The sequence below is a fragment of the Pongo pygmaeus genome, chromosome 6, assembly GCF_028885625.2.
Source record: "Pongo pygmaeus isolate AG05252 chromosome 6, NHGRI_mPonPyg2-v2.0_pri, whole genome shotgun sequence".
Taxonomy (NCBI): Eukaryota; Metazoa; Chordata; class Mammalia; order Primates; family Hominidae; genus Pongo; species Pongo pygmaeus.
The window spans coordinates 113,646,647-113,662,218 of record NC_072379.2 but is presented as its reverse complement, the minus strand read 5'-3'; the positions used below and the strand labels follow the sequence as shown (position 1 = coordinate 113,662,218).

Below are 15,572 nucleotides of genomic sequence, written 5' to 3'. Positions count from 1 at the left end.
CCCATCCAGGCATTGACTTTTCCAAGAAACTAACATTCCTGACCCCTCTATGAACCTTTATACTAATGATCATAACAGCAGCTAACACATATCGAACACTTCATCTGAGCCAGTCTGTATTCTAAGCACTAAGCAGTACCAATTCAAGTCTTCTTCATAACAATCCTATGAAGTAGGCACTAATAATATCCCCATTTTAGAGATGAGACGCTGATGCAAAAAGAGTATAAGTAACCTGCCCAAAGGCACATCACTGGTGAGTAGCAAAGCCAATATTTGATCCCAACCAGGCTAGTTTCAGAGTCTGTTCTCTAATTACTACACCACACTGCTTCTATGTGATTAAAAATGAGATGATTGTAGTTACTTCCATCTACACAATGCTCTTCACTGTCTTGTTCAGCATTTATGTTCAATGATATACTAGGACTGGATATGTATTTCTCTATGCATACTAAATGTAGAATATCAAGTGTGGAGTGTAAATTAACTCAAAAATTCCTAAAAAGTATAAAATTTCTTTAAAAGCATTTTGTTGGAACTTAATTTTTACAAAAATATATAGATGTAACTGGCACGTGTAAAACATATTAAGATTTACCATTTCTATGATAAGAAAAGTGTCTTTGAGTCTAATGAAAACCCTTGGCAATTTGAATATTATATGATACTAAATTATACTATAATTATTTCAAAGGTCAAGAATCTTAAACATTTAGTCTTAAAACTCTCCACCTGGGTGATGCAATCAGAAAATTAAAGTATGTATGAAAATATTTAATTATACAAAACAAGTAGAAATCTACAAATTTAATAACCTTTAAATAAAATGTGCAATTTTTTTCCCACATGGGTTTTCTTTCCTCCATTGCAAAAATGGAACTTTTTAAAAGAACATTTTTTTTTTGTGACTATGAGCACACATTTTATTTTCCAGGGCTGGTTTCAAGGAAGGGTAAGATAAAATGATTTGGAATAGAGCATTGTATCATTTGTTAACTCATGAGAAACTTTTTATGTTGGGCACCACTGTACAATAAAAAAAAATTGACTTAGATTCAGTCCAGCCTTTTCAGGAATTCACAGTCTAGTAGGAAAAGGAAAACAGAGAGCACAGGTGTGAGAGTTGCTTTTAAAACTGTGGTAAGAAGGGCTTTAAGAGGCAAATATATACTAAGAAGAAGATCCCTGCTTGGTCCACAGCTGTAACACCATTAATATCCTATATCATGTTGAAATGTCTGATAAATTACCTTTTTTTCAGAAAACTTTAGTCACACAAAATAGCACAGAGGTTAGGAACACGGATTGTGGAACCAGAATGTCTGAGCTTGAGTCTCAATTTTACCATGCACCTGTTGCCTTTGGTTGCTTCCTTTAACTTCTCTGTACCTCAATTTCCTCATTTATAATTAGATAATTTCATATAATTCATAGAATTGCAGTGTTGTTGGGAGGACTAAATGAGTTCATGTGAGAGAAGCAAGTAGCACATAGAAGGCACTCTAATTACATGAATCAACATCGCTTAAAAAGTACCTGATGGGGATGACAAGGTGGGCACATCACCTGAGGTCAGGAATTCAAGACCAGCCTGGCCAACATGGTGAAACCCCGTCTCTACTAAAAATACAAAAAAATTAGCCAGCCGTGGTGGTGGGCGCCTGTAATTCCAGCTACTCAGGAGGCTGAGGCAGGCGAATCACTTGAATTCAGGCGGCAGAGGTTGCAGTGAGCTGAGATCACACCACTGCACTCCAGCCTGGGCAACAGAGTGAGACACCGCCTTAAAAAAAAAAAAAAAAAAAAAAAAAAAAGTACCTGATGAAGCGCAGGCTTCTTTGTCTTCAGGTCTTCAGACACTCACAGTTACAGACATGTTAAAACATCTTGCCAACCCACAGACTCAATTATGGCTGGTTCAAACCTTACCTCTGTATAAGCAATGGATCATGTCTTAGCAGTGTTTTTGCTATCCTGGTTAGAAAAGACGCCCTTAGTGTTCTTAATCAAACACTAGAAAATTTGTAAATATTTTATTCCATTATCTGAACCAAAAAAATGTTATTCCAGTTGTTGATAAAATTTATATGCAGTACAAAAATCACAACCACAAGCACCACGTACCCAGACATATAAAACATTGTCAAAGTGGGCATGATTAGCTGCTTTGAGAATTTTAGTTATGATTATTTTGCCACTTGTTTGCTCATTTGCCTTTGGAAGAACAGGCATAGAAGATGAGGATTTAACAAAAATGTGAAGCATTACAATCATAAAACTGAGAAAAGCCTTGTACTATGGTCTGAATGTCACCTCTCCAAAACTCAGATGTTGAAATATCATGGACAATGTGATGATATTAAGAGGTAAGTCCTTCAAGAGGTGATTTAGCCATGAGGGCTTTTCCCGCATTAATGAGATTAAGGCCATTATAAAAGAGTCTTCATGCAGTTTTTGATCTCTTGCCCTTCTGCTTTCCACCATGTGAGAACACAGTGCTCCTCCCTTTCCAAGGATGCAGCAACAAGGCATCATCTTAGAAGCAGAGAATGGTCATCTCCAGACAACCTAACCTGCCAGCACCTTGATCTTGCTCTTCCCAGCCTCCAGAACTGAGAGAAAATAAACTTCTGATCTTTATCAAATACCCAGTCTCAGGTGTTTTATTTATTTATTTATTTTAGAGACAGGGTCTCACTCTGTCACCCAGGCTGGAATATAGTGGGACAATCATAGCTCACTGTAACCTCAAACTCCTGGGCTCAGATGATCCTCCCACCTCAGCCTCCTGAGTAGTTAAGACTACAAGTGCATGCCACTGTGCCCAGGTAGATTTTTTTTCTTTTTTGTAGAGATGAGATCTTGCTATGTAGCCCAGGCTGGTCTTGAACTCCTGGTCTCAAGTAATCCTCCCCAGTGGCCCTCTCAAACCGCTGGGATTATAGATATGAGCCAACCTGACCAAACTTTAGTCTCAGGTATTTTGTTATAGCAGCACAAATAGACTAAGACACCTAGCCACTAAATCTCTCCACTCTTATTGCTTTATAAAAAATCATTTCCATCCATTTTTATTTGCACAATAAATCATGCCGCCTATTCAAGGCCTACTGTTCTGACATATGGGCCTCCTGAAATTCAGGTGCTATTTCTGTTCACCACAACTGTTTCTGCCACTGCCCCACTCTGCACATCAGGTTTTAGGTGTTTCCTCAACAAGAGATCACATATTCTATAGAGCAAGAGATCTATCCTGAGAGTAAAGCAGGTGCTGTAAAAAGAGACTCACAGAATCTTGGAACTAAACTTAATTTTTAAAATTATCTAATCCAAACCCTTCATTCCACGGAAAAAGCAGGCCCATAGAAACTCAAGTACCCCAGCAAGCTGGTGGCAGAATTGAGAATGTTTTTCCTTTTAATTTGCCATCTACCAGTTCAATGGATTTTTTTGTTTTGGTTTTGGTTTTTATTACAGCACATTGCCAGAGAATAAACATAACTTCAAAACTGAAAGTCAGAAGAAACACAAAATTTTAGGGCACAACCTTAAATGGTAACAAATTGTGAAGCTATCGAACTTTGAGAAAAATATGGACAATCAAATTTTAATCTAGATTCAAGCAATCACAATAAAACAAACCTACAATTGTCTAAATTCTATACTCTTACAATGAAGATATGGATAAGACTTTGCAAAATGTTTATATATTTAAATTTGTATTTTATGCTCCTCATGTCCCCAACCCAATCTGGAACATATTTTGTGATAAAAGCAGATTACACAGATTACAAGGGACTTCCCTTATCCAGAGCTCTGTGGTAGGCCATAAGTGTGAATGTGAGCATGAGAGAAGAAGAGAAAGAAAAAGTAAAAGAGGGAGGGAAGGTGGAGAATAAAAGAGAAGGGAGAGAAAGAGGAAGAGTAAAACTATATCTCATTCATATACTGGTGATTTTCTTCCTCCTTCATATGTTACTTATGAAGCTGCATTCCTACATTACAAATAAATTCAGACATGGTATTAAAGGCAAGCAATAATAAAAAAATTTATAAACATTCCATAAGCTATTTCAAGTTAGGATTGATATGCAAATGTTACCATTCTTTAATACAAAAATAAGTAAATATCAAATGGAAAATAAGAGGTTAGGGACATAATAAGTGAATTCAAATGTATAAAACAAGTACATTTCAATTGCATTCAATTATTTCACCCAATCACCTAGAAGTGAAGATCCTCTAAAGAAAATTGCATTGCTTTCCCAACTCCTTGGAGAGCCAGTTTAGTTAACAGCCTACCTATGCTTCGGAGATGACCATGCAGCTTACATGTCAAACTCATTTTAAAGTGTCAATCAAGTCCCTTTCAATCTAATTAGTTTGGAAAGTAGTGTCACTGACCTGGAACTATGCAGACCATTTATTATCATATCATTTGATCAACCTAACACTTTATCTCAGTTGAGTTTGAGACACCTGTAGCCAAAATGCAATATCCTTTCTCCCACTCATTACTGGTAATTCTCAATACAATTTCCTATTTACAACCCAATTTGTCTCTATGAATAAGCATGACCAACTTCACAGAGGCATTCCACAGAATTTCTCTTACTTAAGATTTCATAGCAAAATAGAAAGGAAAGGGGAATAAGGAGAAATATATGTATATCAGATACATATAACAGATTCAAGACTTTAGACATCCAATAACTGCTAAAAGGGGAAAGGAGGAAAACCAGAGAACCATGGATACGTGGAAAGAAATTCGGATCCTTAAATATGGGAGGAGATTTTTATTTTTTAAATATAATACAATGAATCATGTAAAGGGAGTCTGTTTTAATTGTCACCATGTGCAATTTGTTTGATTAATAAAGAACTTTCTCAGGTTCATAGTATTTAACCTGCTTTTAACCCAGCCAAGGGCAGGATGAGATAGAACTGAAGAGGTAATGACTAGTTCCCCAGGGGACAGAGAACACAGCCAAGTGTCTCTAAAGGAGGAGCTGAAGACCAGACCACAGTGAGGCTGAAATGGGATGGGAGAGGAGATGGTTGCGGTGCTGGCCAACATGGCGGCTGGAAGATGCTGGTCAGTCAAGCAACAGAAATCACCTGGCCTATTCCCTGGCAAAAACATGAAAATTACATAATCTTTCATTTTAGCTTTGTCTATTTAAGAACTGATTTGCAAGACAAAAATACAAGCAGGTAATCTTATCTCTGAACTACAGAATAACATATTGCATCAGGGAGGGATAAAAATACACACACACACTCATGTATGCCATCAAAATGTTGTATTTATATTTTTAAATGTGGCATTAAAAAAAGAAGTATAGCAGTTATATTTAAAGTAATGACTATTCACTCTAGAAGACGATTATCTAAAAGCAGGATGTCAGCTGCCACTGCTTCCTTTTCTATCTTGTGCTTTCCTTTGGGAAAGTTAATCTGCATTTTACCAAAATTCCTGTTTGTCTGAAGGATAAGCAAGATTCTTCAATTATATTTGCTTGATCAAATAATTACCAGGAAATATTATTTTACATCTGGTCAAATAAAATCTACATATATCTCCAACTTACCTTCAGGTGAAGAGCCTGTCTTTTGGGAAAAGACAGCATTTACTTTGCTCTTCTTACTGATATCGCTGTTTACAGACAAGCTGGACTGAATTTTTCTATGCATTTTTTGAGAAACAGGTGCTGAAAGTTTGCGATTATCTGCGGATCCGTGTTTGGCCCCATGGTGAATTCCATTTCCATTGCTCAGACCTGTGTGGCCGTTCTTTATCTTGCCTATTTCCTCATCACTCGGCACCTGTGCTGAAGTCTGAAGCTGAGGCAAGCGCTGAGGTTGGGCTAAATTAAAAACAGGAAAAAGTCAGCCAGTTAAAGAAAAGGAAATTAATATTTTAAAATAATGAAAATACATTCAGTAACAGAGATTTGGGGTTTTATCCATGATACCAATACTGAAGCGGCAACAAAGAAAAGAAAGAAAAATACTAACACAGACATAGAGAAAGTATAATTTACTAAAATGGAACATGGGAATGGGGTCATCAAAAGTGGGTTTGCATGAGGATATAAAAAGTAGACAAGAGAAATACTGTTTTGGGTAGTTTTAAAGAAAATTTAAGTTACAAATCTGAAAAGGTAATTTAAGACTCATTCAGAGAATGTTGATTATTTTCTATATGCTGAGCCCTCTTTGTGCATAGACACAACAGTGTTATCTCAATACTACTACTACTAACAAACTACTCAATTGTCTTTTCAAATAAAAGGAAAGAAATGATAAGTTCTGGTATTCAAAGCTGGACAATACAAAGAAAAGTACAGTGTTTTTTTAAAAAATCCCATTGTGAATCCTGCAGAAGAAAATCTTTTCTATATTTATTCTTTAATTTGATGTTTAAATAAACCAGTTATGAAAAATTAGGAATACAAGATAATTTCTTTAATAAAACATATCTACCAAAATTAAATGTCAGGACTTTAGAAGTATGTCAAATGCCCACCCTTACGTGACTTATGCAATATTATGCAGGAGATCACAGTACAAGCAATAAACAAGACAAATTTAATAGGTCTGACTTCTAGACAGGAATAAACAAAATTTTTGAGATGTGCACAGATTTGAATGTTCTGGGGAACATTCAAATATATAGTATATATATAATCTAAGTTTAAGACTATAAATACTGAAAGTCTAAAAATGTAGCAAGATTGATACACAACCATATAAAATCAACAATGCTCCTGTAAGCAAACAGTATAACCAATTAACAAATAAACAAGAAAAATAACTCTTCACAATAGCAAAAAAAGAAAGAACAAGCCAACGAACAAACAAAAGACACTATACGTATCTTGGAATTAAACCAGAAAAAAATGGGCAGAGGTTTTATGGCAAAAATTACAAAACAGTACTGAAAGGCATAGAAGAAACCCAAATAAGTGGAGAGACTACAAATATGTTAATTATGTTAATTCTCCCCGATTTATTATTTAATGCCATTTCCATAACATTTCCAACAGGCTTGTTTATGGAATTTGACAAGCTGATCCAAAAATGTATATGGAAGAGTAATCAAGAAAGACCAAGGAAATTTTTAGAAGAAAAAGAGGGTTGTAGGATTTGACGTATGAGATATTTCTATCACAGCACCTAAAGCAGTACAGCATTGGACCAGGCATAGACATACAAGCCAATGAAGCTTATGAAATTATTGAGCCCCAAATATGGGACTCATATATTAATATAAGGTAGACATGCACACACCTACATATTTGGGTACAATATAATTAATATGCATAATTATTTTATTATATCATTAATATAATAATATTAACACAAATATTAATGTTTATAATCAATATAATCTAATATAATTATGTTGATTATATAAATATATAATACATATATAATATTTATATGATATATAAATATATAAATAAAATATAATTATATAAATGTTAATATTTATACAATTAATATTTGGGTATAGTATACTTAATATAATATAATTAGTACATGCAAATTCCAAATGTATTAAATGCCTATATATAAAAAACAAAACTTTTTATTTAAAGTGTAAATAGAGGAGACTGTTTTAATAGCATAAGCACAAACAAATATGATTTTTTAGACAATGAATCATAAAACAAATGTGAATATTCGCCTGTTGTGTTGTGTTGTCTAGCATTTCTGGTCACACTCATGGAGTTAGGTAAATTCCTCTGCTACATCCCTAGGCTACTCTGGAGCTAGAGGACAAGGATGTGATCTAAGTTCTGCCAAACAGAAGTATGGCTTGCATTTGGAAGTGATCAATGCAAGCTGTTAGCCACACCAGGGTGGTGGAGCCTCTCAACACAGGGAGTGAAGAGGTATTTGTTGATTTTAGCAGTGAGGGACAACTTATGGTGTCCCTCACCTCCTAGCAAAACAGTGGCCCAGTGCTACAGCAGTGGGATTTTCAACAGAAAAGCCCTACTGAATGGATGGACATGATCCTTGTCTGTATAACTCTGGGAGCATCTATGTGCTGCTAATAAATTTATTTTCTATTTAAACTAGCCAAGATTTTTGCAGCTAAAAGCCCTGATGCCCCCCAAAAGTTATCTGTTTACATTGATTAAGTATTAAAATCATCATCTTCATTATATACATTTTAAGCAAAGCTATATATCACAGCTTTTCAGCCAAAACACCAGCAACAACAAAAAACATTCATTGTGAAAATTTTACTGTGCTATACTTTCCTGGAATTTCAAAACCTAAAACTTACTGTTTTAATTAGTCTTTTTTTCTGTTCATGATTATGAGCAATTATGAAATGTAAATTACATAAGACTACGAAGTACTGTTCCACTTGGAAAAGTATTGCATTTAAGGCTGTAACAGTTATACATGGGGTTGATAAATGTGCTAAAGAAGACTTATTATCTTTGGGGACTACATAAGACTTGAAGCATTTTTCAGAAAAAAAAAGACAGTTTGCATCTGAGTAAGTCTTTAGTAAGCCATTGTTTACTTCAATTCTTGTTCATACATCCTATGTATTGTGAAGGAAAAACAACTTAACATATCAAAATATTCTACTCATTTATTAGCATATTTTTAGAAAAATGATGGATTTTTTTACTTAAATGCACACTTTCATACCAAGTCTATTAGCATTAATACCTGATTTATAAAAATTAATATAGAACATCCTGTTACAGTTTTTCAGTTCTTTAGTGATAAAGAGGAATAATAGTCTAAAAGTAAACATCTGTTTAGCAGTTACATATGCCCTTTTCATAACTAAAATCTACAAAGCATCTGTAAAAGGAGATCTATTTCTTATGGGTGTGCAATGGTTTGATTTAGAGATGAATTTGCTGCTTCTGTTACTTCTTGTATCAACTAGAATGACATTCTAATGACCACTATTGAACATAAAGCTAGTTATGCATATGTATTTAAAAAGATGCCAAAAAAGACAGTTAAACCTAATTTGGTTTTTCCTCTGGAAAACCACTTTTTCCTCTGGAAAGAATAATTCAAGCAATCTGAGAGCTTGATTGAGTTGAAATGTCATTGACCAAAGCTGGGGAGACTCCTTGTCAATCAAAAACATCCTGTCATATTTCATAATTCAAAATAAATTTAGAATTACTATGTAATAAATATTTTTAGTAAATAAAAATAAAAGTGGTAAAAGACACTTGTATCCTGGCTACCAAATTCTAAAATGGACATATTTGACCTTTTTCTGCTATCAAAATTGACTATTTGCAAATTACTAGGTATGACTGGAGTGATATTCTCACGCATCCTTAATGGTTTATCCGCATTTCAATCTTCAAAATGATATACATTTCTGTTGGCAGATAAATAATAGTACGTTATTTTTGTTTCACTGTCACCTAATTATTTTCACTGTAGTTTGGATTATGATCAGATAACCAAGTATTATCCCTTTACTCTAGTTTTTTTACATTAAAATATTTCTTAGTTGAATGACTTTGCCAGATGTGTGCATTATATAAGTCAAATCAAAACTGGATAAGCCTTAAATACATTAGCTATCTCAACAGAAATTAAATTTAACTTTATTGATAATTATTTATGGGTATGACTTGAATCTTATGGTAAAATTACAGTTAAAGCCAAGTTGGAAACATGATTTTATTTTCAAATAAAGAACAAAAATGCCTGACTGATTAAACCACAACAACTTGGCTTTAAACAGATTTCCTTCCTTATTGTGTCAAAGTTGTGTATGGCTTTAAAAAAAAAAAAAAGCACACTAATATGGAAACGACACAATGCTTCTTAAAACACAAGTGATGCCTAGGGACCCTCGCTCTCCCTTTAATGATCCACTGCTCTCATTCAGCTGTCTTTCTTTTTTCAAATCTTTACATATGTGACAGCTCTCAAAAGTAGACCATAGACCATCTGGCATTTTTCAGAGGTGTAACTTGTGCAAATTCAGCTCTATTGGGAGCGCACTGCTATCTTCTGCCTGCGTTATAAAGGGACAATAGAATGTAGAACTTATGAGTTGTTTTGAATTATTCATTTTTTTGCCTGTATATTCAAGAAATTTTACAAACTCTGCATTTTGTACTACATAATCACATGCGTTAAAGGTACAAAGAAACTTTTTGACACCTCTTTTCTACAGAAAGCTGGCATTTTGTTTGATATGTGAACATTCGGCATCTGTTATATCATTCTGAACAGCATGGGTGCTTCTACAAAAGACCCCATTTTAAATTTACTCCATAATACTAGCAAAAAAAAAGTATTCTTGATATTCAGTAATGAATGCAATACACATCAAAATTTCAAATACCACTTATAAGGACATTCAGCATCTTCAAACCTGGGTAGCATTGGTCACCGGCTTAGCATATGCGTAAAGATTTTTTTTTAATCATTGCTGACACAATACAGCATGATTGTAATTTTAATATCCATGATGAATAGTTACAAGTGTCTTAAGAAATACTGCACTTTCTAGGTTCAAATGTTTTCAACCAGGAAGGAAACCAATAGAATTAGGTCTAGTGATTTTCAATAATAATAAAAAATATGGGAGTAAATGAGTCAATAGCATGAACTTCTTTTGACAATTTTTTTAAAAAACTGGTGATATTGTAGCTAGTAATAACTATACTTGAAACCACAGCTGCTGGAGTAGCAATATAAAGCAACATTTTGCTATAGCGTATAATCTATTATCATGTGCAAATCATCTTCAGCCACTGGTCTCTTTACGCAAGTCAGATTTAATAAAATTACAAAAGAATTCTCATGCTATTCAGTTTAAATGGTTGTTGTACACATAAAAAATCAAAATTAAATGCTCAGGATGTAAAATTTTCAGTAACAAAATGATTGATGTAGAATATGGAGGGGGAAAATGACTTGGTGTAAATCTAAATGACTTTTCCCAGGGATGGCAACAAAGCTTTTACTGGTGCCCAGGACTTTACTACTCCATGGTCACAATGGGACAAATACACACACAGATAGTAGAAGATATATAAATATATAATATGCATATATATGCAATTATATGCATATATACAACAACTTTAAAAGGAAGATGAAAAGTTACTTCAATATCAACTAATATGATAAAAACTATCTTACATTTTTATTGCTATATAATGTGAATTTAGGCTAAAATCAACTAAAATAAACATCCTAATATCCAACTCTTTTCATCAACTTGATCCAAATCTTCCTCAATATGGAGACCCTACATGGACCCTATATCCCAATACTGACATAGTCTAGAAGCTTCTGGCACTTTCTGTATCTGTTTCTTTAGTTCCCCGGCAAGGGCCTTCTAATCTTTTATTTATTTATCTCTTGAGCTTCTGGACTCTTTTAAGACATCATATTTTCCATCTTTATTTTATTTGATGTATATATTTAACATACTGAAATACATTTTGGAATCCTGACATTTTTTGGAACATTGATCAATTTAAGGATCCCAGTCAAATTCTGTAACTACCTGGCTGGGAACTCGCAAAGGAGGCAATTGTTTTATGATTATATCACATCTTACAGAATTTCTAACATTAGTTCGGTTTTAACGATTGCAAAATAAATCTCCAGATGACAACAGGAAGTACAACTACCCCCATCCCCAAAGAAAGGATAAAACTTTAGAAGTTGTTTAGAGAGGCAATAATTTTTCTGCATTTCATTAAGAACATTTAGAGAGTACTTAGATTTAAATAATGCCTGGAGTAAGAGATTCTTCTCCAAATTAATTTTCCCAATTGTCCTGAGTACGTGCTAGTCCCATTTCTCAGCTTTCCCTTGCAGTTAGGTTCAGGTATGTATCTATGTTCTCTCTAAAGGAATGAGAGCAGGAATTATTTCTGCCACTTTTAGGATTGGGCCTTAAAACCCGGGTGTGCCCTCTCTATACTTTCTTTTTTGCAGTTGGCAGCAAACCAGTTTTGACCACAGCTGAGTGAAATATCTTAAGAGATGTTCCAGAGACCAAACAAAAAGAATCTGTATGGCAGCAGGGAGGGGAGCCTCTCACTGACCTGGAATGCTCATTTCCTACTGTTCCATAAGGAATTAACTTTTATCCTATTTAAACTACAGAATTAATGATGAGACTCTATAAAACATTAATAGCTTCTATCAAGGCCTATTAACAACTATGTACTGTGAATATATACATATATATACACATATATTCACATATATATACACACATATTCATATATATATATATACACACACGATACATAAACTGCCCTTAGCCCAAATGACTTAAAATATGCCAAATTTCACAAGAAGGAAATGTTTAAAGGATGATCGGCTAAAAATATAAACAATCTATTAATAACATATAAACAATCTCTTAATAGTATTAGAAAGAATGCTACTAAATCCACAGCTACAGTGGATCTTAGAAAGTAGACAATCTGAGCCAGGTGCAGAGCCCAGCGCTTTGAGAGGCTGAGGTCGGAGGATCACTTGAGCCCAGGAGTTCGAGACCAGCCAGAGCAACATAGTGAAACTCTGTTCCTACAAAAAAATAAAAAATTAACCAGGTGTGATGGCACATGCCTGTATCCCAGCTACACGGGAGGCTACAGTGGGAGGATGGCTTGAGCCCAGGAGGGCAAGGTTATAGTGAACCATGATCAGGCCACTGCACTCCAGCCTGAGTGACAGACGGAGATCCTGTCTCAAGAAAGAAATAAAAAAAAAAAAAGGAGAGAAAAAGAAAAAGAAAGTTGACAATCTTTAGAATGCAACGTCTAATTATTAATAAGGTATAATAATGATATCATGTAGTTTTGCAGAAAAAGTATCCATCCCACCTTACTTTGCCATTTGAATACCATTATATAAAATTTTCTCAAATTTCCACCCTAATCACGGCTAGGAGGATATCAGATAGGGTGACCCAACAATCCCAGTTTACTCAGGTCTAAGAGGGTGGTGGAGTGGGGTGGGGCTTCCTGGGATGAAGAATTTTTAGTTTTAAACCAGGTCTGTCCCCAGCAATCTGGGATGAGTTGATCACCTTTGTATCAGGAGTAATGTATGTGTAACTGCTAACAGCTTTCCTCAAACAAGATACTGGCAAAAATAAATAGTGGTAAGCATGTAGATTTTGAACAAGACAAACCGGGGTTTGAATGCTAGAGTCAGTATTTCCCGTTTCTGTGGTCTTACAAAAGTTACTTCACCCCTTACCCTAAACATTCCCTCCCTCCCCCACATTAGGACTTCACATGCGAATGAGAGAAATGACAGATCCTCCTATGTACGGGGAGGCCTAGCTTCCCAGCCTCTAACCCTTGTTTTTCCATTTCCTTATCCTCCTCTACATAATTTTCCCCATTTATTCCTGAATTACTATTTGTCTTTTGTTTTTTTATTCTGTGTTATTGGCTTTTCTTTTTCTGTAAATCAGCCCACAACCTTTTTGCAAATAAACATTTTTCAAGTTAATATATACAAACATTTTCTTTCATTTTTCAGAAAAACTATGATGTGATAGAAAAGTAAATCCAAATATAAGGTTTTAAAGAGAATAATCAGCATTTTCTTTTAAGATCTGCATGTATTACTAAAACATCCCCAGATAGTAAACCAATGAAGAAAAAAAAATCCGCTATATTTTATCCAAGTATAGCTTTTCTCTAATGCTTATTATCCAGAGAAATTAACTAGAAATTATGATGTACAAAAGCTAGCCTGATGTAAAGCCAAATTTGTCATTCATTTGAGGATAAAAGCATAAAAGCAAGCAATAGAGGCCACAAAGCATGCAAGAAGACCTCCCATTAAGAAGCAGGAAGCACTCTCAGGTTTCAACTCAATGAATACATTGACAAACTTAGATAGATGCAGAACGCTTTTCCGATAGAGGTCCCAGACCCAGCCCTGCTTTTGGATCCCTTTACTCTCCTCTGTGTGATTCAGGCTCTCTGATAAAACAAGGATATATATCAAAAAGTTTGAAACCAAGAACTCTGACCTAATATAAACACCTGTATCAGAAGTAGATTGTTGAAATGTGAAGTTAGCTAAGTAAAAGGCAAGAATGGGAACAATGAGATCACTCCATCCTAACCTGAAAAATCAGCAGTTAATATTAAAGAGCAGCTCATCAGTTCTTGAAATGTGTATACTAAGACTGGATCTTCACCACACTCTGCAGAAAACTGCCCATGTATTGGTATGTTAGACTTTTTATGGCCTTCGGAAGTTCCTGCAACAAAACAATAAACATCATTCTAACTAGTTGAAGTAAAAGCCAACTAGAAAAAGTAGATGGCTTTATTAAAAGCTGTTTTTTACCTACAGGTGATACAGGCACAGCCAGCAACGTGCAAATAAATTTGTTATTGTGTAAACTCAAAGTCCTCTCCTCTGTAGAGACACATTTCAAAAAGTCATGCTTGCTGTGGTTCAAGCGCTGGTGAGTAGAGAAAGAACTGAAGTTCAGCCCCCACTTGCCTTTATGCCATTCACACATGTACAAACTAAGGAACAGCCTTGGTAGCCAGGGATCTGGGACCACTAAAGTTATGATAATCATATACATGTTAGCTGAATTTCAGCAGCCAAGTTACTTGTTTGAATTTAGTACGCTGACTAAAGTGCTGGAAATATTAGGGAGGAGATTGAACTGTTGAAGACTGAAACTCCAGGCTCATCCAAGTGCCTTCCCCACTCACTGCCTTTAAGTCATTCAGATCATTCATTCACAAGGAGTAAATCCTGGGGAAAGCGCAGCAACCCAGGTCAAGCCTCACCACTTGCAGAGGTAGAGCTAGTGACAGGAAGCTATTAAATTGATACAAAAGGCGATATGGATAGTCCAGAGCCCAAAAACGAAAGTGGTGAAGCAAGGGACCAGAGTCAAAGATCATTATTTCACACAGATTTGGAGCCAGTGACCAGAAAATGAAATCCTCTACTGCCACCTCCAAAAAAATAAGATAGATAAGCAATCAACAAAAATAATAAAGAAACTGTATTGCTAGAAACATCCCCAGCCTAGCAAATAAAGGCTTATGACTGTTCCACCCTAAGGGAATCTGAATCCAAGTCCTTTTTTGCCAACAAAGAAAGAACAGCTAAGGCCCCTGCAAGGAAATCCTCCCTGAACCCCTTCTCAGAGATGGCTATGAAGGTCCCCAAACAAGGGGAATCTTCTTAACAGATAATCCTTCAGTAAACAAATCCACTGGGACAGAACCCAGACCAAGGTGAGGGAAGAAACTCAACAACAAGATGCTTATGACAGTCCCTGGCCATATTATCTTCTGTAGCAGCCCTAATCAGGGAAAAATGGTGCATTCCCTAGACCAGCACTGTACTTCAAAGTTTACACTGTGGCTATCCTACATTCTGCCTATCCAGAGGTGTTTTAAGCCATATGTTGCAGGATCATGAAGGGCTACTTCCAAATTTGATTTAGGACAGATTTCTGAATTACTTCAGAGGAGGAACAAACATCACCTAGAGGTGTGTGGAATAACATGACACTACCTCTAGATGCTTCA

General features: G+C 35.2%; 1 protein-coding gene across 2 annotated transcripts in view; it reads right to left on the bottom strand.

Moving 5' to 3' along the window:
- Positions 1 to 15,572, bottom strand: part of MDFIC (MyoD family inhibitor domain containing) — a 99,436-nt gene that overhangs the window by 35,423 nt on the left and 48,441 nt on the right. For both annotated transcript variants that reach the window (XM_063667783.1, XM_054495783.2), the window contains one exon: positions 5,595 to 5,870. In XM_063667783.1, the coding sequence (XP_063523853.1) occupies positions 5,595 to 5,870 (276 nt within the window). The remainder of the gene's footprint in view (positions 1 to 5,594; positions 5,871 to 15,572) is intronic.